General features: G+C 47.0%; 1 protein-coding gene across 3 annotated transcripts in view; it reads right to left on the reverse strand.

Moving 5' to 3' along the window:
* Nucleotides 1-1,492: 1,492 nt before the first annotated feature.
* Nucleotides 1,493-26,768, reverse strand: part of MTMR11 (myotubularin related protein 11) — a 106,600-nt gene continuing 81,324 nt past the window's right edge. For all 3 annotated transcript variants that reach the window (XM_063947172.1, XM_063947171.1, XM_063947173.1), the window contains 5 exons: nt 11,629-11,801; nt 9,936-10,106; nt 9,325-9,567; nt 7,954-8,223; nt 1,493-7,077 (listed from right to left, as the gene is read on the reverse strand). In XM_063947172.1, the coding sequence (XP_063803242.1) occupies nt 6,922-7,077; nt 7,954-8,223; nt 9,325-9,567; nt 9,936-10,106; nt 11,629-11,801 (1,013 nt within the window). In that variant the 3' untranslated portion in view covers nt 1,493-6,921. The remainder of the gene's footprint in view (nt 7,078-7,953; nt 8,224-9,324; nt 9,568-9,935; nt 10,107-11,628; nt 11,802-26,768) is intronic.

The following is a 26,768-nucleotide window of genomic DNA, read 5'->3' on the forward strand; positions in this document are numbered from 1 at the left end:
GAGGTTATGAAAATTCAATCATAAAGGGTTTTTTTGTCCCCAAAAAAAGAAGTAACGGGACTGAGAGTTTTTTTGTTTTGCCACACAGCATACGATCCTGCACCGCCTGCAGTGCTGAGAGGAGCAGCCACACGTGGTAAGTGAAATGGCTGAAAGAGCTCAGCGCGGGAGTTGCTAGGATGACATCAGACATTCCATTTGCGTGATCATAGCCCAGTTTATAGTTGCGGCAGGATCTAACCAAGGAATGTGATGAGGCCTGCCGCCTCGCTGAGGTATTTAGTGTGCCTGTGCTGTATAGTCTCGTGTCACAGCAGCTAGATAGAGGCGACATAGGGAGGAGGGTGCATAGAACCTTCACGGGAGGCCAGCTCAGCACCGGGGTGCCTCCATAAGGACAGGATGCATTATAGCACTATAAACTCGGGCAGGGCGTAGTGCCCCGCTAAAGCAGCCTAACAGGAACGCTAGTATCACTTCTACTCTTCCAAATTCTCGCTCTTAATCTTTGTATCTCCTTATTTTGTATCTGTGGAACAATGCTCGGTACCAGTACTCCTGGTGATACTTTTATCTGGCTCACTCAACTACCTCTCTGATAATTCAATGGAACATTTTGGAACTGTCCTGTCCTGACACGGTGCAGGGTCCCTCTCTACCGTCATAGCGGCAACGCTCAGCCATCCATACTTACCGCTTTATTCGCCAGAGTAGAGGGTCCCTCTGTACCGTCATTGCAGCAACTTTCCTTGCCAGAGTTCAGTTCAATCCTTCCCCAAAATTGGACACAATTCCGTCCACACACCCAGGACATGGCCACAGCCAACTCATGCTAATTGCGAACGCCCCCTTGCTGCTTGGGTACAGCCATTTTGATGCCAGTGTAGACACAACTGAGTTTTCTGCTGCTCTGAGCAGCCAGGCGTATTTGCAGAGGTGCGCAAGCGTGCCTCATTCGGTCTTGTGAGTATGCAGAGTCAGCAGCGCATCACTAAATCAAGGCCCCTTTTGGCCATCTGCAATAAAGCCAAGAATATTAGACTTAGGAAAGGTTTGCTCTCTTAGGGGTCTATTCATGAAGCAGTGAAAAGTGTGGAGAAGTGAGCCTGTGGAGAAGTTGCCCATGGCAACCAATCAGCTGCTCCGTACAATTGAATAGTATGCAAATTATAAATGTTACTTCATTGCTGATTGGTTGCCATGGGCAACTTCTCCACTGGCTCACTTCTCCACACGTTTCTCTGCTTCATGAATAGACCCCCCAGTGAATATGACAAAATGTCACCCCTGACAGCACAGTGTGTTTCAGAGGAGATTTGTGAACCGCTTTGTGTGACCTGTATAAAATTAGCTTAAAATAAGTTGCAGACATTTGGGCAGTACTCTGTAGTGTCCCCATTAACAATTATTATTATTATTATTACCAGTTATTTATATAGCGCACACATATTCCGAAGCGCTTTACAGAGAACAATGAAAACACAGAATAAGGTTTATTATAAATATCTTACTTTAATAAGCTTTTACATCACTACAAAAATATACATGTGATCAAAAAACATTAGATGGACGTACGCGTCATTTCACATCATAGGAATCGGCATACGAGGGCTTATCTGCGTTATCAGATTTGTATACAGGAACACACCCAGAGCAACTCATACAATGACCAATTCATGTGATAAATATATGGACGTCTTTCTCACAGAGAAAAGAAATGACAGTACCGCCGTAAGCCTTATACGCAGTGAAGGGGTCTTAGAAGGATGTTATGGGGGACAGAGAACCGGAGCAGGAGCTTACCCTGAATATTTGCTCACATTACTGGAGAAGACCAGAAAGACTGCAATATTGTGGTTTAAAACAACAAACAGATCGTTAATAAGGGAGGAGTAAAGTGACATCTCTGTGACACAAAATGGCTGACATGGAGTTGGCTCAAAAATATAGTGCATTTCCGCACATTTGCAGAACTGTGTGTGTGTATATATATATATATATATATATATATATATATATTACCTCATGTATAGCATACCCTCCAATATTTTACACATGAAGGGGGTAATTCAGACCTGGTCCCTGGTCATACGAAGGCTATTTTTTGCACTGCTGCGACCAGGTAATCGCCACCTACAGGGGGAGGGGGTAAAGGCTTTGCAGGGGTGCGATGGGCTGTGCAGTGAGCTGCTCAAACAAAAGTTTGTGCAGTTTCTCCACAGCCCAGGACTAACTCACCTACTGCGATGATCCAGGAAGCAGCTGACGTCAGGGACCCTCCTCTGCAACGGCCGGGCACGCCTGCGTTTCTTCCGACACTCCCAGAAAACGGTGAGTTGCCGGCCAGGAACGCCTTCTGCCTGTCAATCTTCTTGCGATCGCCCCTGTGATCGCTTTCTTCGTAGAAGCCGTCGCTCTCCGGCGACCCCCGTCGCCAGGCAATGACGCGCCTGCGCATTGCGGCCTGCACGCATGCGCAGTTCAGACCCGTTCGCACGGCTGCGAGAAAATGCAGCGTGCGAACGGGTCTGAATGACTCTCCAAAATCGGTACAAATTAGAAAAGGGGGCATGGCCACGGGTAAACGGGCGTGGCCATGCCCCTTTTCCTATACTTTCAATGGAAGTTTGGAGAGCCAAAAATCGGTACGCTGAACCTGCGCAGAGCAAACTGAAGTTCAATGCGCTGCGCAAAGTGATGTACGTTGAGCTCTGCATCAACCCCAAAATGCTTTAAGCTTAAGAAGCATCTCTAGCTCCTAGACCATTGATAAGTCTGCACCTCATAAACACTGGGGCTCTACTCACAAAATGGCTGCCTCCGCTGTGAGCGGGCAATGGGCCTACTTTAATTGGGTGTGAATAGCTCTGATTTGTCTTGTTCCTGTCAGACTAATACAAGCTCATGTTTGCCAGGTTGCTGGCTACAGCATATATTTGTCCTTCATCAGTGATTATTGATGGAATCAGTACATACATAGAACAGCCATTTCAAGTGGACAAAATAAGCGGACATGAAAACAAAGGGTAGGGAGGGCCCTGGTGATGAGCTTACAATCTAATGGGATCAGGGCAGCGCTGTGACGGGAGGGGGGCAATGGGAGAGTAAGAGGGTGGGTGTAGTATAGTGGGAGCAAATTAAGCTCTAATAAAAAGATCGCTTTTCAGAAATGCGTTGATCTTTTTTAATATTGGTACATTGTTATGAAATAAGCTTTAACGGGTTTTACATCGGTTAGCAATGCAGCGCTGACCCGCAATACGGTTTCGAGTATCAGAGCGCGAAGAGGATGAAATATCCCGACTGTGATGTTATGAAGAGACTTTGGTGACAGTCGCCATTCAGGGCATTCAATGCACGAAAATACAAATGCTTAAAATGTTGCTTTTTATCCGTGTCTTGAAGCATTTTTTAATTAATGTAAGTTTTTTTCTCCACATTTTATCTACATTTCATTCTTTCAATTCAATATTCAAAGAAAGGTGGATGCTGGAATGTAAAGAAGTCCAAGTTTGGTGGCGGTGCGGTATGCCGGCTGAACGCAGATGGCAAGTGTTCTTTTTAAAGGGCCCATCATGTACAAGGCTAAACCATGCCTTGTACATATTTGCTCCTTTAAAAAAACATCTGAGTTCGTCCGGCATCCCAAACGGCCGCCAAACTCAGACTTCATTACATCCCGCCCCAAAAAAGGTTTTACCCCTTCCCCTCTCATGGGACACATATGGTGTTACATACAAGGCATATCATGAAGAAGGACTGCTTAAATGACTGCAATGTGCCATTAGGGGTCTATTCATGAAGCAGTGAAAAGTGTGGAGAAGTGAGCCTGTGGAGAAGTTACCCATGGCAACCAATCAGCTGCTCCATAAAATTTTATAGAAGGCACTTTAGAAATGTTACGTAAGCACTGATTGGTTGCCATGGGCAACTTCTCCACTGACTCAGTTCTCCACACTTTAACTGTTTCATTAATAGACCCCTTAATGTTTTACGGGAAGCCTCCTGCTTTTAGTATATAACAAACAAGCAGTACTATTGGGCGGCCATTTTATTTCCTCACAGACTGTGTAATGGTGTCCTGTGGGTAGACAAGGCACAATGCCCTGACACAACGGGATAGAATGAAGTTGACTCTTAAATTACTACAACGAAGCATAATACAGCTAATTTGAAAGTTGAAAGTTCATGTACAAGTTAGGAAGAGAAATCTGTGTATAATTTAAATGAGACAGCAATAACACTACTAGTCAAGTAGTAAGACTGGGCCCATAGCAATATGCAGCTCCCAGCCTGTACAGTCTGCTCTAGATGCCCTCCCAGGCTTATTGCAGAGCCTGATCAATGGGCAAACAGGGGTCTGTCATCTCTCCACTTGTCATTGTGACCCCGTGTGTCAGTGTGTCACTATTGTGTGATCTTGCGTGTTATTGTTCTGTCACCCCAAGTGTCAGTGTGCCATTGTTCTGTGACCATGTATGTCAGAAAGCCATTGTTCTGGGACCCCAAGTGTCAATGTGTCATTGTTCTGGGACCCCAAGTGTCAGGATGCCATTATCCTGGGACCCCAAGTATCAGGATGCCATTATCATGGGACCCCAAGTGTCAGGATGCCATTATCATGGGACCCCAAGTGTCAGTGTGCCATTGTTCAGGGACCCCAAATGTCAGTCTCCCATTGTTATAAGGCCCCAAGTGTCAGGATGCCATTATCCTGGGAAATCCAAGTGTCAGTGTGCCATTGTTCTGGGACCCCTAGTATCAGTGTGCCATTGTTCTGGGACCCCAAGTGTCAGGATGCCGTTATCCTGGGACCCCAAGTGTCAGTGTGCCATTGTTCTGGGACCCCAAGTGTCAAGATGCGATTATCCTGGGACCCCAAGTGTCAGTGTGGGCACTCACAGCTTTAGCTTAGCTCATTACTTGTATGACCATGACAAGTTGAAGTGAGTATGAAGTTGGATAGTTTGCTGTATATTCCAAGAAACCTAATGAACTGTTCTTATCTATTCCATAACACTTGCGGTATTGTATACATTAATGCACTTGGGGTGATTGGCCCTCGCGTGTGTATGATAAATTACCCTGAAGAGTGGATGTGAGTGGGTAATAAATAATGATGGGTGCTTCTCTGTGTGGTCAAGCGACTGAGCCCTTCCTAGGACTAATGGTAGTTTTGGTATATTATATTCATAGAACACCTCAAAAATATTCAGTAAATAAAGATAACAAAATACATTGGGGTGAAAAAGTGTTTGCCCCTTCTAGTTTTTGCTTCTAACAAAACTGAATATAACATGAAGAAATCCTGAGTAAACACAGAATACACAGATCACTTCATTTACTGATGGGAAAAACACCAACACCGACTGGCCCTGTGTGAAATAGTAATTGCCCCCTTAGTTACTCATTCAACCAATGAACCAAAGTGAATTAAAGCCATTTCTAAGGCTCTGGGACTCCAGCAAACCACAGTTTGAGCTAGTATCTGCAAATGGAGAATACTTGGAACAGTGGTAAAAGTTCAGCGTAGTGACCGGCCTACCAAACTTCCTCCAACGACTCATCCAGGAAGTCACAAAAGAACTCAAACATCTAAGGATCTGCTGGCCGCACATCAGTTAATACCAGCGTTGATGATTCCACCATAAGAAATAGACCGGGCAAAAATGTTATACATGGGTGAGTATAGATGAAAACTACAGCTTGCCAAGGAGAACAATCGTCTCACATTTACTAAGAAACACATTGACGACCCACAAGCCTTTTGGGCTAATGTTCTGTTGGCTGATGAGTCAAAAATTGAACTTTTTGGAAGACACGGGTCCTACCACATCTTGCATGAAGCTAGCATAGCATTCCACAATAAGGCCATCATACCAACTACCACACATGCTGGTAGTAGTGTGATGGCGTAGGATGCCCAGGGATTTGCCGTAATTGATGGAATCATGAATTCTGATCTCTACCAGAAAATTCTGAGGGAGACTATCCGGTCATCAGTATCTGAAGCTCAAGCCCAATTGGGTTATGCATCTAGACAACAATCTGACATCTGAATGACTAAAAAAACAAAATTGAGGTTTTGGAGTGACCTAGTCAAAGTCCTGATTTGAATCCAATTTAGATTCAGTGGCAGGATCGTAAAGGGACAGTTTCTGCTCGGAAACCCTCCAATGTGGCTGAGGAAAGAAATTCTGCAAAGAAGAGTGGGCCAAAATTCCTCCACAGCAATTTGAGAGACTGGTCTCCAGTTATCGGAGACATTTGGTTGCAGTTGTTGCTGCTCAAGGTGGCACAACCAGTTATTAGGTTTAGAGTGGCAATTTATTTTTCACATAGGCGATATATGTGTTGGATAACTTTTTTCCTTCAATAAATGAAATGATCGATTAAAAACTGTATTTTGTGTTTACTCAAGTTGCCTTGGTCTTATGTTCAGTTTTGTTACAAGATTTGAAATAATTGGACAAATATGCAAAAACAGAAGAAATCAGGAAGGAGGCAAGCACCTTTTCCCACCACTGTATAGGTACAGATTTGACGACCTATGCTAGATGCTACATCTGCTCCTGGATTGCACCTCGACAACTTCGAGCCGATACAGGTTCAGCAACTGGACAGCAAAGGCCATTCAAGCAGTTTCCAAATAGTTTCTTTAGAATGGCAGAAGGACCTCTTCCTTTTAATGTCAGAGGAAGAAATGTCAGAGGAACTCATTCCCAGTGTTTGTTTAAGCTTTAAATTCCATTGTATCTCCGCATGAAGATGTAAACGGCCTGCTAGACAGTTATATATCCTGGGCCAATATACAGACAATATACAGGTCTCCACTGACAGAGCATCTGAAGACATGGAGAAGCATTGCATGTTTCTTCTCATGGTTTAGTCATGTCATCATGTAGTCTCTGGCAATCTCTGCTATCTGTAGTATGAGAGGGGAAAGCCATTTACACCAGTCTTGCTTGAACCATTATGTTTTCCATCCTGGCTCTTTACATGAAGGTTCCTCAGTCTGTCTTCAAGGACCTTCAGCTCTTGGGCTAGGCTGCTTGCCGGGGGACGGGTGATGTCACACTGCCCATAAGAAGAGACAAGAAGTTCTTAAGTATTTTTGAATGGTTTTATCGATCTCTGTGATATTACATTCCAACATACTCGTGTTTTGTGTTTTACCTCATGTGTCGTTAGTCTACATGGAAAATTATACCCTAACCCAGAGGTTCCTAAATGCGGTCCTCAAGGCACCCCAACGGTCCTGGTTTTAAATGTATCCATGCTTGACCACAGGTGACTTAATTAGCACCTTAGTCAATATTATTTAACCATCTGTGCTGAGCCATGGATATACCTAAATCCTGGACTGTTGGGGTGCCTTGAGGACCACGTTTGGGAACCTTTGCCCTAACCAAAGCTACAGGACTCTCAGGGGGGACAATTAAGTTCTTAGGGACAATGCATACCGCCGGGAATTACAGTACCTCAACATTTAGCTGCACAGCTCTATGGGGTGTTAGGGAATATTATGCAATGCTGGTCCTCCAACTACTTCTTAGCCACTTGGAACTGAATTGTGCTCTCTCTCTCTCTTCCATTCATATTACCTTCTTGGAAAAGGTACAATCATGGGCAGTCATTGAAAGCTGCTGCTGTGTTTGGTTACCAGCAGGGGGCAGACTGCCACAGGACAGTTGACTAGAAGTTGAGATGTCATAGGTCTGTTAGGTGCAAGTGAAGTGAAAGGAGATAATGATTTTTTGAAGAAAATGTCTGTAAACATGTATAAGGACTATAGAGGCAAATACTGTATATAGGGACATAAGATCCAAAAAGGGGTTATTCTATTCTGTGCCAGAAATGTCTCAGTCTGTTATCGCTGGTAATATCCCATTTGTTTTGGGTAAATATCCATTAATATAAGCGCAGAAGGAGAATCTGCGGGACCTGCCTTACCTGCATCTCTGTGGCACAACGCAAGTAACATCTTTTCCACAGCCTGATCCAAGGCCCCACGCACATGGGAGACAGAATGTCCGCCGCGCTGTGTTCAGAGGAGAGGTTGCTCCTAAATTGCTTCTCCTCTTCCAGCAAGCTCTCTGAGGACTGGGCTCGGCGAGCCACTCGCTTTGACACTGTGCCACTCTTCCGTGGGAAGAACGGAGATTGCAGGACCAGAGAACCCTTGGACAGCAGGTAGATACTGCATGAACTGGAGGCATCCATCTTGGAAAAGAAGATGACACACGTTAATTTATCATGTATAAGCAATGTCTTAGTAGAATCTCAAAGTGCTATATCTCCGTACAGGTACGAGATATCTTGGGCATGCCAAATGACGCCTGTCACTACTGATGTCTGATGCTCTATCTTCTAATTTATTGCCCCACAATACCGAGGAAATTTGCATTTTTATTTCATAGATAATAGCTTGTTTTCCTTCAATATATCCTCCTGTACAGTACATTCCAAGTGCAAGTATGACATTTACTTAGTCTTTCAGGGGTGGGTGCAGAGTTGGACATACGCTTATTTGCGGAGCATATTTAGCATGTTTTTGCACGGCGCATGCTCCGAAAGGGAGAACGGAAAAACGGGCGTCGCACAATCGTTCGCATCTATACTTACATATAGACCCGCTGCTGGTGCATTCATGATGATGATAACTGGTCGGAAGCCAGGTGGACACGTAGGGGCAATCGCATCGCAAGGTACTTACAATTCTGCATGCGGAGGAACATGCGCAATTCTTTCACATAGCAACATCCCCCCGATTTACTTTCAACTCTGCAACAGGCACTGAGTCTGCATCTATGATGAGCATTTTTTCAGACAATGCAGAAAATAGCACCAAACACTGGACTAAAAATAAGGAGTTGTGCGCTTACTTAATTTTACAGCAGAGGCCTCACATTGTAGGCTGAAAGAGGATTCAGCCTATCAAATTGCTATTAGCCAGTGACATCACTGAGACACTGCTTAACCAATCTTCACGAGGCCTGACTAACATTCACGAGGCCTTGACTAATATTCATGAGGCCTGACTAATATTCATGAGGCCTGACTAATATTCATGAGGCCTGACTATATTTACGAGAACTAACTAATATTCATGATGCCTAACTAATATTCACGAGGCCAAACTAATATTCACGAGGCCAAACTAATATTCACGAGGCCTGACTAATATTCACGAGGCCTAACCAATATTCACGATGCCTAATTAATATTCACGAGGCCTAACTAATATTCACGAGGCCTGACTAATATTCATGAGGCCTGTCTGATTGTGCATAGGTGACAAGGACACTTACACCAGGAACTCACCTTGTCAGCATTGTGCATAATCCCATTGCCATTTAATACACCATGTTCCTTGATTTGGTGATACGTGGGATTCCGGAACTGCTGCCTGCGCGAACGACTGTAGAAGAGGTTCCATTCCCAAACGGTGGTGGGGCCAGCCTTTACCTCATCCTCCGCCTTGTAGTCTCCGTTCAGGAATATCTTTTCACGCACAAAGTCTCTCCAGCCATTCACAGGGGTGTAGGTCTGGCTGGATGAGTGCCGCTAAAACAAAAATATGCTGAATGAAATGTAGCAGATCCGCATCCATGTTCCCAGCTATTGCATACCCCCCCCCCCCCCCACACACCCCCCCAACAGTCCCTATTTTGGCTGGACTTCAACATGACAGGGACCGGTGTCCAAAGCTGTCAGTCTTCCGGTCTCAAATGTGGTGTCTCTCTACTGTAACTTTAGATGATGTAAAAAAATAAATGAAAACAAAAATGTTCTAAATAAATAAAATATTTAAAGGGGCGCTGCAGCTGCTGTCTGGGAGAGAAGAGGCGCTGCCGCGGAATCAGCGTAGACACTGTTTCCCCAAAACACCAGCATATTATGTTCAGTCACTGTCTCCAGGATGACGTACGTACCTGGCTCCCTCTGATTCGGTCCCAGTGGCAGTTGTGTGTAAAGGTGCTGCAGAAGGGGTTGTAAGCGCTGTCGTGTAACGCCATCAGGTAGGACTCTGTAAACTCAAAGGAGGCCGGGAACTGCTGCACAATCTGCCAGACGCAATCCAGGAACAGCGGGAACACGGGGGACTGGAGGGGCAGACAAGCACCAAAATGTTACTGCTCTAGTACCCAGCCTCGCATCATATCATGTCCTCTGCTCCTGGACATAGGGGGCAGGTACAGTTCAAGAATAATTAAATTAACATCCAGTTACGTTGTATGGTGAAAACTATACTCGGATAGGTATTTATTGTTATCTCTCCCATTTTATATATTGGGGCTAATTCAGGTTTGATCGCAAACCGCGATCCAACCGGAATTATTACGATCGCCCCGCGGGCGCATGTGCAACGCCCATCCTGTGCATGTGCATGCACTTCCGGTCACGGTGCGGCAACGTTTCGTTTCCAGGGCGGAGACGGAGTGTTGTGGGGGGGCGGTGCGGCGCGAACGCGGGGCCAGAGGCGGACAAATGGGGGCGTGATCACGGCGGCTGCATGACGTCACACGCAGCTGCCGCGATTGAGAACATGGCGGTGGGCGTCCTGCGGGCTGCGCCGGCCAGCCACGCCTGTGTTTCTCCTGGCACGCCTGCATTTTTCCGAACACTCCCTGAAAACGCCCAGTTGACACCCAGAAACGCCCACTTCATGTCAATCACTCTGCGGCAGCCAGTGCAACTGAAAAGCTTCGCTAGACCCTGTGTGAAACTACAACGTACGTTGTAATAGCACGTCGCGAGTGCGCATTGCGCCAGATACGCATGCGCAGAAGTGCCGTTTTTTTTTTTGCCTCATCGCTGCACGGCGAACGAATGCAGCTAGCGATCAACTCGATGGTTTTGCCCATTAGCTAACAAATTTTCTGCAGCGATCAACTCTGAATTAGGCCCAATGTTTTTGCTGTGCATACGTATATATCACACTGCACATGCATCCACATTATGTGCATACAGGGTCGGAGTTGCGATTGAGGCCCACAGATTTTTTTTTTTAAATATATAGTGGGCGGTCTTGGGCGGTGACATGGAGGCAGCTGCGGTTGCATGGAGATGGTCCATCTTATATGTGTCATATGTTACAGAAGTGTTGCGACCGTGTTGCGGATAGTGGTTACATACAGAGACATATAATTGCTCACATTGGAGGCCATTCTCTGACGGAGAATCTGCTCCTGGCATGGGGCTGGAGAAAGTTTTGACGCTGAGACCGATGGTGGCGTCTACAGACGCACCATGTGGTATGGCAGTAGGCGTCCTTGCACACGCAGATGCAGTGATGTATGTCAGGGAGGGGCCTATAGCAGTATGTGCATAAAGTCGCAGAAGCATTACTGGCAGCAGACGCACACACTAATACTGCAGCTTCCGACGCAGAATCAGGACCATTGTGTGTGAGAACTGGACTACATTTGAGGCCAGTTCTCACACACAAGAGTTCTGCCTCAGATAACCAATAACATAGCCCAGCCCTAGGCACTTGCCTAGGATACGTAGTGAGTAGTTCCATCATTAAATGTACAGTTCTATTGGATCTGATCTCAAACTGCTTCCTTAATAATACTCCTAAGTACAGTAATAACGTTACAGTTTTTAATACTCATTACTCACTTCCTCCTTGTCTGATCTCCGGAAGTGATTAAACCTTTGCATGAAGGGATGTCCGGCTGAAACCCACTCTTTCTGCACCAGACTCTGGAAGCCGGACAAAGTCCTTGTGTGGGGGTCCAGTATCACCTGGACCAACGACGTCAGCAGACAATTTATATCCCGGTCCTCAGGTTCTGACAGAAGAAGAGTAAAGACTGTTATATAATGTACATAGGATAATGATGAAACCTCATCTTGTGGGCAAACTAAGCAGGTCCATGTGTCCTAAATTTGTAGCCCGACTGTGCGTGGCTTAGTTGAGAACTTTAGGATTAATAAGTGTGCTGAGATTGTTGGGTAGTAGCTCTGATGCAGGTACACACATTATATTATATATACACGTATATATACGTATGGGTATCCGTTCACATGGTCGACCATGTTATGGTCGACAGTCATTAGGTCGACCACTATTGGTCGACATTTACATGGTCGACATGGACACATTGTCGACACATGAAAGGTCGACACTTGAAAAGGTCGACATGCATTTTTTTACTTTTTTTTTCTTTTGGGGAACTTTTCCATACTTTACGATCCACGTGGACTACGATTGGAACGGTAATCTGTGCCGAGCGAAGCGAAGGCACCATGCCCGAAGCATGGCGAGTGAAGCAAGCCATGCGAGGGGACGCAGTGCACTAATTGGGGTTCCCAGTCACTTTACGCAAAAAACGACACCAAAAAAAGTAAAAAAACTCATGTCGACCTTTTCATGTGTCGACCTTTCATGTGTCGACCATTTTCATGTGTCGACCATGTGTCCATGTCGACCAATAGTGGTCGATCTAATGACTGTCGACCATAACATGGTCGACCATTCATACCGGAACCATACGTATGTATTAGGTGTGAGTTTGGGCGACTGCCCTATTTACAAACGTAAACCAGACTCTACTACCACGCTGCCCTACCTACCCATCATAGGAGCTCTCTGAGGTGTTCATTAGGCTGGGAAAGGTTACAAAATGATTTATTTGGCCTTCACCATTCCACTTTTAGGCAAGTTGTGTACAAACAATGAAATGTGCTATAATACAGTATATAATATACTGTATTTCTACTATCCTGGTAGGGGTAGATTTACTACAGCTTCTAAAGCAGACAAACTGTGGAGTTGCCCATAGCAACCAGATTCTAGCTATCACTTAGCAACTAGGATCTGATTAGTTGCTATGGGCAATACCATCGCTTTTCTGTTTTAGAAGCTTTAGTAAATCTACCCCCTGCAGTGGTCACCCAACAATCATGAGCTACTTTCTAATGCTGGTCAGAGCCAGAGCCGGACCTAGGCATAAACAAACTAGGCAAATGCCTAGGTGCACAAGCAGCTTCTGCTGATTATAATGATATGCGGCCTGTGTATATTCTGTGTGTGACTGCGGCTGTATCTGCATACAAAATGCTACGTTGCAGTGTCTTCCTGGAAATCACTGTTACGTAACATTTCGTATGCAGATCCAAAGTCGCACACAGAATATAGGCATGCCGCATATCATTTTAATCAGTAGAAGCTTCTTGTGCATCCTAGCCACATAGCAATGCAAATAAGACGCACTGTCGGCATATTGAGGCAGGATGTATGAGGATACATCTGTATCCAAGCAGAGGCATGTGAGTAAGCTGCATTGTGTGTTTCATGTGTAGAAATGCATTAATAATGTGCGGCATATGTGTAAGGCACATTATGTTTATAAGGAAAATAATGTGTGTCATATGTGTAAGGGGCATTACTGTGTGGTATTATGTGTATAAATGCATTACTAATGTGTGGCATTATGTGTATAAGGTGCTCTACTGTGTGGCATAATGTATAGAAAGGGCACTACTGTGTGGTTTAATGTGAATAAAGAGCAATATGGTGTGGTGTAATGTGAATAAGGAGCAATTCAATGCGATGTAATGTGAATAAGGGGCACTACTGTGAGGAGTAACGTATGGGTGAGGGGTGATGGTGCAGGGTCAGAGGTGGAACTAGCGGCGGGGCTAGGGGACACCAGCCAAAATCTTGCCTAAGGCATCATATTGGTTAGGGCCACCTCTGTCCATAATGCTTGTCAACATTTGGATTGCCTACTAGCTATCTATGGTGTCTATTTACTAAGCCTTGGACGGAGATAAAGTCCCAGCCATTCAGCCCCTAACTGCCATGTCACAGGCTGGTTTTATAAAATGACAGTTAGGAGCTGATTGGCTGGTACTTTAACTCCCTCCACTTTATCTCCAACCAAGGCTTAGCAAATACCCGTGTATCCCATGCGAAGATGGTGGGGGGGGGGGGGGAGATGGAGGAGGAGTTAAAGATAAGACACAGGATGAGGGGGACAGAGATGAGATGGGGGGGGGGGGGACGGACCTCCAGTGCCATGATAACTAATGACCCCGCATATGACAGGCCCAAAGTGCATTGGTGATTCTATAAATGTGATATTATAAAACACAGAGGCATTAGTTATTTTTGTGATCCAGGGAAGGTGGAGTGCTTGCTCCCCACAATACTATGTGATCTTCACTAGTGTTTTTCCACACACTTTTTTTATTTTATTTTATTTTACATTTGATTCCTTTGCCAGTACAGGGGTAAGCATCACAACCCTTACGTATCCCTTGATCACTGTATTTGCTCTGTGTGTGTGTGTGTTAGTGTGGGAGACCTCAGTCGTTCATGCTGATTATGGGCCTAATTCAGACTTGATCGCTGCTGTGCGTTTTCACACAGCAGCCGATCAGGTCTTCAGCCCTGCGATCGCCTCTGCCTCAGCCAATGGCTGTCTCAGCCCTGCGATCGCCTCTGCCTCAGCCGATGGCTGTCTCAGCCCTGCGATCGCCTCTGCCTCAGTCGATGGCTGTCTCAGCCCTGTGATCGCCCCGCATGTCAAGCCCTACGGGGCGATCGCAGGGCTGAGACAGCCATCGGCTGTAGGGCCTGACATGTGGGGCGGACTATCCCTGTGCTGGGCGTCCCGTCCCCCCCCCCCCCCCCCCCCCCCGCATGTCAGGGAAGCTAATCGTAGATGTGCTAAATTTAGCACATGTACGATCAGGTCTGAATTAGGCCCCATGTGACTACTCAGTCCTGGTTTTGTTGGCTTTATGCCGGGGCCTAGGAAGAAGCACACACGGTGATGGATCGCATGAAAATCTGTTACTTTGCTGTTATGTCTTGTAATCTTTTTATTACAGCTGTAAATCTATCATGTATGTATATAATTCCTGTCACTTATTTTTGCTTTCTGCGATTTGTGCTTCTGTTCTTCTTTATTGCTGGGTGCAAAATCGTGGCAGGACATTCTGGGATGTGTAGTTCTACAGCAGCTGGAGGGACGCTTATTGCCCACCCCTGATCCAAAAACAAGGCCTCCACGTGCAATAAAATGGTAAAAATGTATCTCTCAGTCAAGAGTAAACACACACACAAACATATATTTCTACACATTTTATGTACTCCAAATGTAATGAGAGCAATTATTTTGCTGGAAAAAAAATAGATTTCTATAATTTTTTCCCCCTTAAAAAAAAGTAAAAAAAAAAGCCTATAATAGCCATTTGACCCAATGTAATGACACCAAATAATTTTATTATGGCCACTAACAGACGTCTATAGTATTTTCCTATATTAGGTTGGCTTTTTTGGGGTACAGGCAGATTAACCCATTTTCTCCTATACTTATCTCTGGTTTTGCTGGCTAGAATTATGTCATGAATCCATTTTCGAATTTTTGCAATAGGATATGTGTGATAAACGGGAGTGCGCAGTCTGTGATAAGCTGTGTTTTGGGAGTTAAGTGTGATAACTTTGCCCACAATCGTGTTATCACGGCTAATTGGATCCCCCCCCCCAGTGTTGGTTTATGTGTTAGCTGCAGTGGAATGTATGCCATGTGGGTGACGATCCACACTTACTAGTCTGGATACCAGAAATGGTTCTGGAGCTGGCTTCAGACTCGGTGACATTGTTTCTTCTGTCTGCTGCTGATTCCTCTCCCTATGCCACCAAACATCTGACTTTCCTTCCTCGTAGCTTTGTTACATTGCTTACCTGCCTCTGTCACCTGACACAGTGACTCCTAGATCCCATCCAGTATAGCGCCATTAATACTAGATTTAGCCTTTGGGTTTCTGAGACCCAAGTACGTGATTTTGCATTTTTTGGCATTAACCTGTAGTTGCCATGCTCTTGACCATCCCCCTAGTCTACCTAGATCATCAATCATTTGTTTTACCCCTCCTGGTGTGATACCCTGTTGCATACGTTAGTGTCATCTGCAAGAAGGCATATAGTACTCTTCCCTCCAATACCATATGCAATGTCCCCAATAGAGTGGTTCGATATGAAATACCGAAGGTCGGTATGTTGGCGGTCACATGACCGACAGTGATGTCCCGACAATGAGGATCCCGACACCAGAGAGGGTTAATTATTTTACTCCTCTCATGTGCTCTAGGCTAATTAGTGGGGGGGTGGCTAGGCTTAATCCTCGGGGTGTAGGCTATGGCTATAACCACCCCCGTGCCTAACCCTAACCATCCCCCTCCCCCCCTCCTGGGCCCTAAACCTAACCCGCATACTCACCTTCAGCATTCCGGCAGTCGGTGTTCTGACGCCGGTCTCCTGCGTGGTCTCAGGATTCTTGCGTCGATCACCGACGGCATCCCGACCGCTGGGATGCCAGACACATCCCCAAAAGATATTTAAAAAAGCACTTGTCCAAAAGAAGATCCCTGGGGTACGTCGCTGTTAACCTGTCCCCCCTGTGAATGCACTCCATTTACTACAACTTTCTGTTTCCTATCCTGCCACCAATATCTTATCTATTCAACCAGTTTCGTATCCGATGCCATGCTCCCCAGATTTACAGTCTGTGATATGGGGCCACTTCAGAAGCCTTACCAAAGTCTAGATAAGATACATCTAAGCCCCCCGATCTATGCTCTCACCCATAGCTGTATCCCAGGGATGCCTAGTAATTGTGGGTACCCGTACAAATAGTTATTAATAAATACGTATGTCCCTGGGTGTGATGTAAGAAAGTGGCAGATATGCCTATGACCTGTATAAATAATAAGATGCCCTGACTATGTACTGTAGCAGGAATACAGAGTGAACTACAAAACATTTCTAATATCTCAACAGAAAATCAAAGAGTCAAACGTTTGTTTTAAGATTTATTTAGCAATTAGCCGCTTCCGTGGTCTTGTGATCTAGCGGAGGGCTTGCTGGTGTCAGCTGTTCCTGGATGCTGGTGGCTTCTCGGCACCTCTAGCACATGTATATAGGATGTACATCTATATTAGCCACTTCCACGGCTTGTTGATCTCGTCGAGGGCCTGTGAGGGGCCTGGAGCTCCAGCCTTCCACCATGCGGAGATCAGCTGTTCCTGGATGCTGGTGATGATCTGGGAGACATCCTTGGGCTGCTGCACTTGGTTGTTACTGGCAGCTGCCAGGTTCATCCACTTCTCAGTGAGACACTGAGCCACGCTTCTTGCACCTTGGTGGATGTCGGCACACGGATGTCTCAGCGCTTTCTCCAGATCCCTGGACACGTTTCTGAGGTCTTTGGATGACATCACATGATTGGGAATAAATTCCATCATTGCCGCAATGAGCCGCACAAGGTCTTCTGTCTCCATGAAGATGGTCAGTTTTTTCACTGCCTGCAACAAGAGCTTCTTCAGCAGCTGTTTCCTTGCCAGGAGTGTGTACAGGGACTTCTTGTACTGGGGATCCCCCCAGCTGTTGCCCCTCAGCATGCTGGTGTTACACCCCAGGTGGGGTAAGCAAGCGTGGAGACAGGCGGCTGCAGCTGATGACAGCTGGGCGTTGCTGCTCTGCATCTTGGTCATTATGACCAGAAGTTGTTCCTTTATAATGGCGCTGATGTCGCTCCATGGATAGCATCGGTAGCGCTTTATCAGCTCCGTGAGCAGGTGCAGGGCGCTCAGCTGGACGTCGTCGCTGGGATAATTGATGTACCTTAACATACGGAGCAGTATGTCATCGTGTCCATGACAGCTTTTCCCGTGGCCGGTCTGCACTAGGGCCGTTACTGCCTGCAGCACTGCCGGCAGAAGTGCCACGGTCGCCTTTCTCATCATGCACAGGAGAGCCTCGGTGATGGTGCTAGCGTGGTTCTTGGCCTCCTTTGGTGCTGAAGTTGCGCCATTGATAATGCACTGTAGGGCGGAGAGGCGTACGCCCTCATCACAGTGATTCAGCGCAGTCAGAATGTCAGTAAGGGCGATGTTACAGATTCCTCCTGACGTGCAGTTCTGGTGTTTCACCAGTTCTTCTGCCACTGCAGAACGTAGGTACTTTTTGGGTGCATCGTCGGATGTATGTAGCAGACATAACATCCTCAGCACCTCGGGCACAGTCATATAGTCTGTGCCCCGCATTTCTGCGTCTGGAGCTGCTAGCTGGTTGGTGTTGAGCAGCTCTTACCTCCTCTATCAGTATCACTGATATCTGGCACACAGCTTCTTATCACTGGTGTAAAGGAGATGAAGTTGTTGTAGTAAATCGCAATCGTAGTCTGAATCCGATGAGTAGACAAACTCGATCAAGCTCTGGATAGCAAGGTAAGTTGCCACCAAATGGGGCTGCCCCTGGCCGGCTGCCCAAGATGTAGGGCTTTGAGGCATTATGACATCATCCACATGTCATTATGACATCACAGATGGCGGCAGTGGTTAAGGATCTGGTTAGAACTAGTTAGAACTGGTCTATAGAAAATTTGCTTTAACCAATAACCTCATAACCTAAAGTCAGTTTCTACAATAAGACCGACCAGGACAACTGTAGGAAATGTCAATAGATGCGTGTATACATATACATATATTTTAAATTGAGCAATTTTTATTATTTCAATAACACACATTTGCAAAAAGTGGAAAATACTATAATAAAAAAACATATTATACAGCTGCACAGAAACATAGACATAGAAAACACCGTCACACTACAGAAAATAATATCCAGAGGTAACGAATATAGGGCCGAATTCAGACCTGATCTCTGCTGAGTGAAATCGCAAGGCTGCCAATTATAGAACGACTGCGCGAGCGTACGGATCGTAATGAGCAGGCGCGAGACCAAACTGCGAAAGTAATCAGCGTCTTGTTTGATTGCTAGGCGAACGCAGGCTAATTGACAAAAAGTGGACGTTTGGGGGTGGTTACCGGCCATGTTCTGGAAGTGTCAGGAGAAACGCAAGCGTTCCCAAGCGTTTTCAGGGCGGGTGTGTGACGTCAGCTCCGGCCCCGATCAGCCTGTTTCTATCGCACTGTAGGGGTAAGTCCTGGGCTGCGCACAGACTGGAAAAATCATTCGATGGTGAGTGAGTTGCAAACGGATTTGCAGCTGACCGGCATTTACAAAGCTTTTCGCACGGGGTACGCCGACTTGCACGGGGAACAGCGGGAACACGGGGGACTGGAGGGGCAGACAAGCACCAAAATGTTACTGCTCTAGTACCCAGCCTCCCATCATATCACGTCCTCTGCTCATGGACATAGGGGGCAGGTACAGTTCAAGAATAATTAAATTAACATCCAGTAACGTTGTATGGTGAAAACTATACTCGGATAGGTATTTATTGTTATCTCTCCCAATTTATATATTGGGGCTAATTCAGGTTGGATCGCAAACCGCGATCCAACCGGAATTATTACGATCGCCCCCTAATGACAGTTAGGAGCTGATTGGCTGGTACTTTATCTCCATCCACTTTATCTCCAACCATGGGGGGGGGGGGGGGGAGATGGAGGAGGAGTTAGAGATAAGACACAGGATGAGGGGGACAGAGATGAGATGGGAAGGGGGAACCTCCAGTGCCATGATAACTAATGACCCCGCATATGACAGGCCCAAAATGCATTGGTGATTCTATAAATGTGATATTATAAAACACAGAGGCATTAGTTATTGTTGTGATCCAGGGAAGGTGGAGTGCTTGCTCCCCACAATACTATGTGATCTTCACTAGTGTTTTCCCACACACTTTTTTTATTTATTTGATTTTACATTTGATTCCTTTGCCAGTACAGGGGTAAGCATCACAACCCTTACGTATCCCTTGATCACTGTATTTGCTCTGTGTGTGTGTTAGTGTGGGAGACCTCAGTCGTTCATGCTGATTATGGGCCTAATTCAGACTTGATCGCTGCTGTGCGTTTTCACACAGCAGCCGATCAGGTCTTCAGCCCTGCGATCGTCTCTGCCTCAGCCAATGGCTCTCAGCCCTGCGATCGCCTCTGCCTCAGCCGATGGCTGTCTCAGCCCTGCGATCGCCTCTGCCTCAGCCGATGGCTGTCTCAGCCCTGCGATCGCCTCTGCCTCAGCCGATGGCTGTCTCAGCCCTGCGATCGCCTCTGCCTCAGCCGATGGCTGTCTCAGCCCTGTGATCGCCCAGCATGTCAAGCCCTACGGGGCGATCGCAGGGCTGAGACAGCCATCGGCTGTAGGGCCTGACATGTGGGGCGGACTAGCCCTGTGCTGGGCGTCCCCCCGCATGTCAGGAAAGCTAATCGTAGATGTGCTAAATTTAGCACATCTACGATCAGGTCTGAATTAGGCCCCATGTGACTACTCAGTCCTGGTTTTGTTGGCTTTATGCCAGGGCCTAGGAAGAAGCACACACGGTGATGGATCGCATGAAAATATGTTACTTTGCTGTTATGTCTTGTAATCTTTTTATTACAGCTGTAAATCTATCATGTATGTATATAATTCCTGTCACTTATTTTTGCTTTCTGCGATTTGTTCTTCTGTTCTTTTTTATTGCTGGGTGCAAAATCGTGGCAGGATATTCTGGGATGTGTAGTTCTACAGCAGCTGAAGGGACGCTTATTGCCCACCCCTGATCTAAAAACAAGGCCTCCGCGTGAAATAAAATGGTAAAAATGTATCTCTCAGTCAAGAGTAAACACACACACAAACATATATTTCTACACATTTTATGTACTCCAAATGTAATGAGAGCAATTATTTTGCTGGAAAAAAAATAGATTTCTATAATTTTTCCCCCCTTAAAAAAAAGTAAAAAAAAAAGCCTATAATAGCCATTTGACCCAATGTAATGACACCAAATAATTTTATTATGGCCACTAACAGACGTCTATAATATTTTCCTATATTAGGTTGGCTTTTTTGGGGTACAGGCAGATTAACCCATCTCCTATACGTATCTCTGGTTTTGCCGGCTAGAATTATGTCATGAATACTATTTTCGAATTTTTGCAATAGGATAGGTGTGATAAACGGGAGTGCGCAGTCCGTGATAAGCTGTTTTTCGGGAGATATGCGCGATGGTTTTAGCTGGGATTGTGTTATCACGGATAATTGGATCCCCCCCCAGTGTTGGTTCATTTGTTGGCTGCAGTGGAATGTATGCCATGTGGGTGACGATCCACACTTACGGGTCTGGATACCAGAAATGGTGCTGGAGCTGGCTTCAGACTCGGTGGCATTATTTCTTCTGTCTGCTGCTGATTCCTCTCCCTATGCCACCAAACATCTGACTTTCCTTCCTCGTAGCTTTGTTACATTGCTTACCTGCCTCTGTCACCTGACACAGTGACTCCTAGATCCCATCCAGTATAGCGCCATTAATACTAGATTTAGACTTTGGGTTTCTGAGACCCAAGTACGTGATTTTGCATTTTTTGGCATTAACCTGTAGTTGCCACGCTCTTGACCATCCCCCTAGTCTACCTAGATCATCAATCATGTGTTTTACCCCTCCTGGTGCGATACCCTGTTGCATACATTTGTGTCATCTGCAAGAAGGCATATTGTACTCTTCCCTCCAATACCATATGCAATGTCCCCAATAGAGTGGTTCGATATAAAATATCGAAGGTCGGTATGTTGGCGGTCACATGACCGACAGTGATGTCCCGACAATGAGGATCCCGACACCAGAGAGGGTTAATTATTTTACTCCTCTCATGTGCTCTAGGCTAATTAGTGGGGGGGTGGGGGGTGGCTAGGATTAATAATCGGGGTGTAGGCTATGGCTATAACCACCCCCCGTGCCTAACCCTAACCATCCCCCTCCCCCCCTCCTGGGCCCTAAACCTAACCCGCATACTCACCTTCAGCATTCCGGCAGTCGGTGTTCTGACGCCGGTCTCCTGCGTGGTCTCAGGATTCTTGCGTCGATCACCGATGGCATCCCGACCGCTGGGATGCCAGACACATCCCCAAAAGATATTTAAAAAAGCACTTGTCCAAAAGAAGATCCCTGGGGTACGTCACTGTTAACCTGTCCCCCCTGTGAATGCACTCCATTTACTACAACTTTCTGTTTCCTATCCTGCCACCAATATCTTATCTATTTAACCAGTTTCGTATCCGATGCCATGCTCCCCAGATTTACAGTCTGTGATATGGGGCCACTTCAGAAGCCTTACCAAAGTCTAGATAAGATACATCTAAGCCCCCCGATCTATGCTCTCACCCATAGCTATATCCCAGGGATGCCTAGTAATTGTGGCTACCCATACAAATATTTATTAATAAATACGTATGTCCCTGGGTGAGATGTAAGAATGTGGCAGATATGCCTATGACCTGTATAAATAATAGGATGCCATGACTATGTACTGTAGCAGGAATACAGAGTGAACTACAAAACATTTCTAATATCTCAACAGAAAATCAAAGAGTCAAACGTTCGTTTTAAGATTTATTTAGCAATTAGCCGCTCCCGTGGTCTTGTGATCTAGCGGAGGGCTTGCTGGTGTCAGCTGTTCCTGGATGCTGGTGGCTTCTTGGCACCTCTAGCACATGTATATAGGATGTGCATCTATATTAGCCACTTCCACGGCTTGTTGATCTCGTCGAGGGCCTGTGAGGGGCCTGGAGCTCCAGCCTTCCACCATGCGGAGATCAGCTGTTCCTGGATGCTGATGACCTGTCTGATGATCTGGGAGACATCCTTGGGCTGCTGCACTTGGTTGTTACTGGCAGCTGCCAGGCTCATCCACTTCTCAGTGAGACACTGAGCCACGCTTCTTGCACCTTGGTGGATGTCTGCACACGGATGTCTCAGCGCTTTCTCCAGATCCCTGGACATGTTTCTGAGGTCTTTGGATGACATCACATGATTGGGAATAAATTCCAACATTACCACAATGAGCCGCACAAGGTCTTCTGTCTCCATGAAGATGGTCAGTTTTTTCACTGCCTGCAACAAGAGCTTCTTCAGCAGCTGTTTCCTTGCCAGGAGTGTGTACAGGGACTCCTTGTACTGGGGATCCCCCCAGCCGTTGCCCCTCAGCATGCTGGTGTTACACCCCAGGTGGGGTAAGCAGGCGTGGAGACAGGCGGCTGCAGCCGATGACAGCTGGGCGTTGCTGCTCTGCATCTTGGTCATTATGACCAGAAGTTGTTCCTTTATAATGGCGCTGATGGCGCTCCATGGATAGCATCGGTAGCGCTTTATCAGCTCCGTGAGCAGGTGCAGGGCGCTCAGCTGGACGTCGTCGCTGGGATAATTGATGTACCTTAACATGCGGAGCAGTATGTCATCGTGTCCATGACAGCTTTTCCCGTGGCCGGTTTGCACTAGGGCCGTTACTGCCTGCAGCACTGCCGGCAGAAGTGCCACGGTCGCCTTTCTCATCATGCACAGGAGAGCCTCGGTGATGTTGCTAGCGTGGTTCTTGGCCTCCTTTGGTGCTGAAGTTGCGCCATTGATTATGCACTGTAGGGCGGAGAGGCGTACGCCCTCATCACAGTGATTCAGCGCAGTCAGAATGTCAGTAAGGGCGATGTTACAGATTCCTCCTGACGTGCAGTTCTGGTGTTTCACCAGTTCTTCTGCCACTGCAGAACGTAGGTACTTTTTGGGTGCATCGTCGGATGTATGTAGCAGACATAACATCCTCAGCACCTCGGGCACAGTCATATAGTCTGTGCCCCGCATTTCTGCGTCTGGAGCTGCTAGCTGGTTGGTGTTGAGCAGCTCTTACCTCCTCTATCAGTATCACTGATATCTGGCACACAGCTTCTTATCACTGGTGTAAAGGAGATGAAGTTGTTGTAGTAAATCGCAATCGTAGTCTGAATCCGAAGAGTAGACAAACTCGATCAAGCTCTGGATAGCAAGGTAAGTTGCCACCAAATGGGGCTGCCCCTGGCCGGCTCCCCAAGATGTAGGGCTGTGAGGCATTATGACATCATCCACATGTCATTATGACATCACAGATGGCTACAGTGGTTAAGGATCTGGTTAGAGCTGGTCTATAGAAAATTTGCTTTAACCAATAACCTCATAATCTAAAGTCAGTATCTACAATAAGACCGACCAGGACAACTGTAGGAAATGTCAATAGATGCGTGTATACATATACATATATTTTAAATTGAGCAATTTTTATTATTTCAATAACACACATTTGCAAAAAGTGGAAAATACTATAATAAAACAAATAAAAACATTATACAGCTGCACATAAACATAGACATAGAAAACACCGTCACACTACAGAAAATAATATCCAGAGGTAACGAATATAGGGCCGAATTCAGACCTGATCTCTGCTGAGTGAAATCGCAAGGCTGCCAATTATAGAACGACTGCGCGAGCGTACGGATCGTAATGAGCAGGCGCGAGACCAAACTGCAAAAGTAATCAGCGTCTTGTTTGATTGCTAGGCGAACACAGGCCGATTGACAAAAAGTGGACGTTTGGGGGTGGTTACCGGCCATGTTCTGGAAGTGTCAGGAGAAACGCAGGCGTTCCCAAGCGTTTTCAGGGCAGGTGTGTGACGTCAGCTCCGGCCCCGATCAGCCTGTTCTATCGCACTGTAGGAATAAGTCCTGGGCTGCACACACACTGGAAAAATCATTCGATGGTGAGTGAGTTGCAAACGGATTTGCAGCTGACCGGCGTTTACAAAGCTTTTCGCACGGGGTACGCCAACTTGCACGGGGCAGATTTTCACTCTGTCTGGGCAGCGACTATCCAATCGCAAACCTCTGCAAATTGGCAGCGGTGCGATCAGGTCTGAATTAGGCCCATAGAGTCATATATTATGCAATTAGCAGCAAAAAAAGTATATAGTTGCACACTTCTAAACAAAAGCAACAGTTTATAGGTGGATACACACTAGGACGACTCGCACACGATGCAATGTTGTCAGCGACGGGACCCGGCATCGTCGGGAGGTGGAGCCACGCTGCATTCGTTAGCATGGCCCTAGCTGGTGCTGTCGCCCGTTGGACCTGCATTCAGATCTGACGGAGGATGTCGCTGATGATGTGTGGGAGCGCGCCACGTCAGGGGCATAGTGCATACACACTGGACGATATTGTAAACGATGTGTCTGAATCGGGCGCATCGCGCCAATACCGCCCCAGTGTGTACACATCGCAACGCCGGAGAGGACGCAGAGTATTTGCAGGAACAGGCGCCTCAGTGATCACACATACTACAGTAGGGATGAAAGGGGAACAGGAGTAACAACGGTTCAGCATTAAATCCCCTCAATCAGATCTCAATGGGGGGCATATTACCATTGTTATTTATGAAACACCGGGACCCCAGCGCTCACCTGTGTGGGGATCCCGGCTCTGCACGACATCACGCCACATAATACAGGTGTTCTGTATTTATATTCCTCACCCATCCTATCATCGCCCCATCGCCCTCCATCCCCATTCCACAGAGTGGCCGCTGCTGCTTGTACTGGTGTCATGTGATGATGCAGCCAGTGTCAGACTGGGGTGTGAAGGGCCCATCTGGGGATACTGTGGGGCATGGGGGAGATGTACTAAGCCTTGGAGAAAAAGCACCAGCCATCTGGCTCCTAAGTGTCAGGCTGTGTGATAAATGGCAGCTAGGAGCTGATTGGTTGGTAGTTTCTCTCTCTCTCCACTATATCACTCTCCAAGTATTAGTACATAGACCCCATAGTATAGCAAGGGCCCGTGGAAAAGTGTGTGCGCTGCCACTGAAGGGGTGTGGTCACCTGCCGCAGGGGCGTGGACAGACACTGCAGGGGGTGTTGTCAGCCCACAGAGGATGCTGCATGTTATGGAGTCTCAGATTCCCAGACGTAGGGCTGCTGTTTATATCCTATTTATTATTAAAATAAAAAATGACTGTACAATATATTATAGAGAGCGACGCGTCAGGGAGTGAATAGCGCGCGCCTGTGTTCCTGCTGGGTGACCTGGGAACGCATCAGGGAGTGATGAGCGCACCCGTGCTCCTGCTGGGTGACCTGGGAAACGCGTCAGGGGTGATGAGCACGCCCTTGCTCCTGCTGGGTGATCTGAGAAACGCGTCAAAGTGACGAGCACACCCGTGACCTGGGAAACGCGTCAGGGAGTGACGAGCATGCCTGTGCACCTGTTGAGTGACCCGGGAAACGCGTCAGAGAGTGGCGAGCGCATCCGTGTTCATGCTGGGTGATCTGGGAAACGCGCCAGGAGGTGATGAGCACGCCCGTGCTACTGCTGGGTGACCTGGGATATGCGTCAGCGAGTAACGAGCATGCCCGTGCTCCTGCTGGGTGACCTGGGAAATGCGTCAGGAAGTGACGAGCGCGCCTGTGCACCTGCTGAGTGACCTGGGAAACGCTTCAGGGGGTGATGAACACGCCAGTGCTCCTGCCGGCTGACCTGAAAACGCGTCAGGGAGTGATGAGTGTGTCCGTGTTCATGCTGGGTGACATGGTAAACGCGTCAGAGAGTGATGAGCATGCCTGTGCTCCTACTGGGTGACCTTGGAAACGCATTAGTGGGTGATGAGCGCGCCTGTGCTCCTGCTGGATGACCTGGGAAACGCATTAGTGGTGATGAGCGCGCCTGTGCTCCTGCTGGGTGACCTGGGAAACGCATAAGTGGGTGATGAGCGTGCCTGTGCTCCTGCTGGGTGACCTGGGAAACGCATTAGTGGTGATGAGCGCGCCTGTGCTCCTGCTGGGTGACCTGGGAAACGCATCAGAGAGAGGTGAGCGCGCCTTTTCACCTGCTGGGTGACCTGTGAAACGCGTCAGAGAGTGATGAGCGCGCCTGTGCACCTGTTGGGAGACCTGTGAAATGTGTTAGTGGGTGATGAGCGCGTCCGTGCTCCTGCTGGGTGACC

The sequence above is a fragment of the Pseudophryne corroboree genome, chromosome 12 (assembly GCF_028390025.1).
Source record: "Pseudophryne corroboree isolate aPseCor3 chromosome 12, aPseCor3.hap2, whole genome shotgun sequence".
Lineage (NCBI taxonomy): Eukaryota > Metazoa > Chordata > Amphibia > Anura > Myobatrachidae > Pseudophryne > Pseudophryne corroboree.